This window comes from Ostrea edulis, chromosome 5 (assembly GCF_947568905.1).
Source record: "Ostrea edulis chromosome 5, xbOstEdul1.1, whole genome shotgun sequence".
NCBI classification, from domain to species: domain Eukaryota; kingdom Metazoa; phylum Mollusca; class Bivalvia; order Ostreida; family Ostreidae; genus Ostrea; species Ostrea edulis.
Genome location: NC_079168.1, coordinates 78,040,440 through 78,045,439, shown reverse-complemented (window position 1 = coordinate 78,045,439; position 5,000 = coordinate 78,040,440). Strand labels below are relative to the sequence as shown.

The following is a 5,000-nucleotide window of genomic DNA, read 5'->3' as shown; positions in this document are numbered from 1 at the left end:
AAATACATTTTTTTTGTCTTTAGTTTTATTCTCCAAGCTCCTTCACATGCAAAAGGTTTTGTAAAGAATATATAAAACAATGGAGGCATCTGTATAAGCAGATATGCAGCATAGTATATACCGTAGTTTCCAGGTACACATTAAGCCTTATTGTTAACACTTTCAGTTTGACTGCCATTATATGTAGGATCAGGCTAATATGAAGTGGCTAAGACTAGGATTTTACTAAAATCCGAAAAATACAAACAGGAGAGACATTCTGGAAACTTTATTATTAATTCAATATTTACAAAATTATGAGTACAAATGCTGGAAATTTTTTTATTTTTATGAAATTAGAGAATAAATAATTCTTACAAAAAGTAAGTTATATTTATACAAGGTGTGACTTCCCATTCATATTCAATGTTAAATAATGATTTATTATATGATATTGAATCAGATCTGAAATAAACATCAAACTAAAAACATTTTGTTATTTGATTATTTTGTGCATCTTTACCATTTTCATTTACTATGAATGATTTTTCCCAATTTGAGGAAAATGTCGCTAATTTTTCCCAATTCAAAAGGAAGGGTGGTAGTTTGAAAAACAAAAAAAATCACTGATGAGGAGAGATATGGTAAGAACCACACGTAGTAAATGAGTGCCCTTTTATCAGGACTACAAGTACTCTGAGCAATATATTCAGCTACAGTGTATTTAAACTTAAATGGAAATGTTTTTGATGTTGAAATTGTGCAAAACTACATAAATTCAGAAAAAATTTGTCTGATACTAAAATGAATGTAGTCTGATCAGTGACAAGAGAGATGTATTTCAGTTTCTTTCTTGTGCTGTAGGTGGTGATGGAGGTTGAGGCAGTGGTGGTAGAAGTGGTGGTTTCTGAGGTCGTGGTGGTAGAGGGGGAGGGGGAGGATTCAACAAACGTCCAAGTATATAATAACTTATACTAAAGTTCCCCTCAGCCCTTGTAAAGCTTTACTCCTGAAGGATATTAAAGTCCAGGTAAATGATAATTTCTTCTTATATGTAAGTTCCCCTCAGCCCTTGTAAAGCTTAACTCCTGAAGGTACTTGGCTCACTTTAGCCAGTCTCATGGGCTTTTGAAATTTGTCTGTCATTTGCTGTTAATTTTTCACTTAATTTCCCACATATCAGCCATTTTCAAACAAAACTCCAAAATAGCTTTTAGCTCACAAAGAGGATTAAAGAAACCCTTGCTAACTAGAGAGTTACTTATGAGAAGAAAATGTGATACAATCCTCAACTAAGGTCATCTGTGAAAGGTCATGGGATTCTATAAAGTCAAACCTAACTTGGAAAATAGCTGTAATGTAGCCCTTCCAGGTTTGGATGCCCTGAAGATGAGGGAACATACTGTTTTAAGCCCAGCTGTCTATCATCATCATCATATCCAGTTTATTTGTTGATCAGGCTATCAATTAATCTTCTGTTGAGGGTGGGGCCTGACTGTCCAGGTATTTTGTTTAACCTTAGTCGTTATTATTGAATTCTGCAAGATATTATTTGGCATATAAAAGAAAGGTCGAGTGTCTGTCCATTTTATGCTGCATGTAACTTACCTTGTACATAACTTTGAAGCATACAAGTCATAGTCAAAGCCATGACAAAGTTCAAGGTCATATGTTGGGGGTCATTGGTCTCCATCAGGGTAAATAGTCTCTCCCACAGGTGAAGCTGAAGGGGACTGACTACGACTGGTTTCCCGTCTGTCACACCTTCATTTTAGGGTCTCTTTTCATTACACAGTACTTTAATGTAGGCAGTTGAAATTCGATATGTCATATGCTAATGTACAGATGTATGTTGAGCATAAAATTTTGTAACACAGTTGACCAATTTTTATGAGGTTTATACATGTATATAGTTTTCTGAATTTTTCTCCATTATGCATTTACATTTGGAATCTGGAAAAGATATGCACAAAATTTCCCTGTTCTTTTTATATGATTATACATATTAAAGGTGTTGACCTGAATAGCTGTGCAGAATTATATACGAATGATTTAATGTGGGGTTGGTAGGAGACTATTGTTATGCACTACTTACAGAATGCTTGATATTATCAGGACAGGTCTACTTGCAAATAGATTTCAATTTTAATTTTTTTCTTACAACAGCATCAAAAGGAGCAATTCAAGACATCAAAGGGAAGAAGAAGACCTTCAGTATGGATGATTGAGACCCCAATATTTTGCTGTCCATTGTCATCAGTGCAATCTTTTTAAATCTTTAGTTTGGTTTTAAGATTTTCAGCTATATTTGTGATAGACAAACCCAACAGACTTGTGAGATGGACAACCCACACAAAAACTTTGTGTTCAGATTGACTTAGCCTTTCCAATGAGTAGAAAAAAAAGACTTATATTTTGTCATTGTATACAGTCTTTAACAATGATAATAATAATGTAGGGGATATTTCAATGTCTGCCTACTTCTTCTGGGTTTCCACAGATTCTCTTTCATATGTCACTACTACAGAAGGTTGTACATAAAAGTTTTTATGTATGCATTTACATATTTGTGCTCCACTAGAGCTCCCATCATCATCATGTCGTTAAGAAATGTCCACATTGTTAATTCGTGCCTCATGTTTTTATAATGAATGTTGTTATACATTATATGAAGATCAATAAAACGGAGCTGATATATTAAATGTTTACCGTTTTATGCATACAAAAGATGCAGTAGCACCACTTGGGATGAGTCTCTCTGTGTGTTGCTTATGAGTAGAAGAGGACCCCTATTGTTTTTCAGGTCCAGAGGTCAAGGATCAATCTACTCTGGACATAGGAATATACTGTCCGCTCGATATCTTGAGAACCCTTTGCTTGACAGACGTCGAACTTGGTACACTGGTACATCTTAAGGAGCAGATGACCCCTATGATATTGAGGTCACATGGTCAAAGGTTAAACTGGACATAGTAATATATTGTTTCCTATATTTTAAGAATTATTTGCTGGATTGACACCAAACTTGGTACACCACAAGGAGTAGATGACCCCTATTGATTTTTAAGTCATATGGTCAATCCACTCTTGACATGGGAAGGTATTGTCTGCTCAATATTTTGAATATGTGTTTTGTTAGGAATATGTATTTGTTATTCAATTAAGCGACAAGATCAAAAGATCGATGTCGGATAAAAATCTAAAGTAAAATAGTTAGGGGGAGGGGGGATAAAATTCCCCAGAAGTTTCCGTCATCCGACATTGATTACATTTCAGTGGAGAAAGAAACAAGTACCACAAACGGTACAATAAATGCCCGTCGGACAGTGAAATTCAACCTGGAAGCATATTGTGCACTCTGAATTGATACAACACGCATTCTGAATAGAAAAGCCTTAAGGTGGGTCATGGTGCACCAATCCATCTGACCTGAACTGATGTATTTCTCCGAGAGTGAGGTTGTAACAAAATGTCGGTGCAATATCTATGATGATAAAAAGTCCAGGAAACCGTTTGATCTACATGTACTTTCAATCTAATTAAAATTAGCTGTTTTGAATCCACTATAAGCGGATTCAAAACAGCTAGTTTTAATTAGATTGATCTACTTTTATCCCTAAAGTAGGTCATGGTGCACCAATTAAATTGAATTGTGAACTGATTATGTACTTCTCTGAAAGGGAGGTTGTGACTAAATTTCAGAGCAATACTTGTGACCATACCAAAAAAAAATTCTGGAAAACTTTGACCTACTTCTACCCCAAAAGTACTGTAGGTCATAGTGCCCTGATCCAACTGAAATGTTAACAGCACTTGTCTTCCTCTGAGAGGAAGCCTTTGACTAAATATCGGGGCAATGTCTGTATCCATAATGAAAAAAGCATGGAAAACTGACCTATTTTTCTCTCAAAAAGTAGATCAAGGATGGACCAATCCAGCTGAAATGTAAATTGAATTTGTATTCCTCTGAGAGGAAGCCTATGACTAAATACCAGGGCAATATCTGTATCATTAATGAAAAAAAGCCCAGAAAACGATTTGACCTATTTTTAGCTCAAAAGTAGGTCAAGGATGGACCAATCCAGCTGAAATGCAAACTCACTCTTACAATTCTTGAGGGAGATATTGTGACCAAATTTCAAAGTTGTACATGCATCCATTATGAAAAAAAGTCCAGAAAACATGACCCCAGATGGAGGGCCAACATGACAGACGCATGGACAGCGCCATAACATAATACGTCCTGTCTTATGACGGGCGTATAAAAAGACAAGCGACTGTTAAAACCACATGATAATGCATCAAAATTCTTAACGACATGTCATTGAAAAAACATGCAATGGGTAAATGTAAATACACATGTCCTTTTTTTATTACAAATATCAACAGAAATGTCAGATTTCACTCATAATATTCACTTGAATAAGTTTTTTTTAAACACGAGACGTTTTGCTGAACGCAACATGTTTTACGTCCTCTTAGAACATGCACCTCCATCTTCAGATTGAGATTTCAAAACAGTTCACAGCTAAAGTGATGACAGCCCTCAGTGTCTGCATGATTCTTGGGACCCAGGTGGACTATCTTGCAGTAGTCGTAAGATACATATCCTATATAACAGCACTGCTGTCAAAGTAACGGAATGCCTGGAAACTTCCTATTTTCTTTCCAAATTGGTCATAATGTAAAGCTCGGAAACACTGTTCACAGAAAAAACTGGGATTTTCTGGTGAATGCTCACTGTTGTATGCCATCCATCTACAAAAGAAAGAGAAGCCCATGGGTCTTAAGTCACCCGAGTACCACAAATGTTGACTGAATGTTGCTGGTGCAAAAAGAGTCTTCCTTGCAAAATCCAAAAATACCCCTGGAATGACCTAAATCTTGCCTTTCCCAAAAATGACCCAGATCATGTCTATTCCCATTTCTATTCCTGAAATGATTCAGATGACCCTGACCTTCTCTACCCCTAAAACGACCTGGACCTTGTCAGACCATATTCAAACTCTAGATGTACTCCT

At 36.0% G+C, this 5,000-nt stretch overlaps 2 protein-coding genes across 4 annotated transcripts in view; one reads left to right on the top strand and one right to left on the bottom strand.

The window, feature by feature from the left end:
• The window catches only part of LOC130055067 (nucleolin-like), an 11,285-nt gene extending 10,817 nt beyond the window's left edge, over positions 1 to 468 (top strand). For all 3 annotated transcript variants that reach the window (XM_056166331.1, XM_056166333.1, XM_056166332.1), the window contains exon 7: positions 1 to 468. This exon is cut by the window's left edge and continues 1,061 nt beyond it. The gene's annotated coding sequence lies outside the window, so the exon portion shown is untranslated.
• Positions 469 to 4,323: 3,855 nt separating this feature from the next.
• Positions 4,324 to 5,000, bottom strand: part of LOC125651841 (snRNA-activating protein complex subunit 3-like) — a 23,760-nt gene continuing 23,083 nt past the window's right edge. Inside the window, exon 9 of the mRNA XM_048880644.2 lies at positions 4,324 to 4,737. Coding sequence (XP_048736601.1) covers positions 4,590 to 4,737 — 148 coding nt within the window. The 3' untranslated portion in view covers positions 4,324 to 4,589. The remainder of the gene's footprint in view (positions 4,738 to 5,000) is intronic.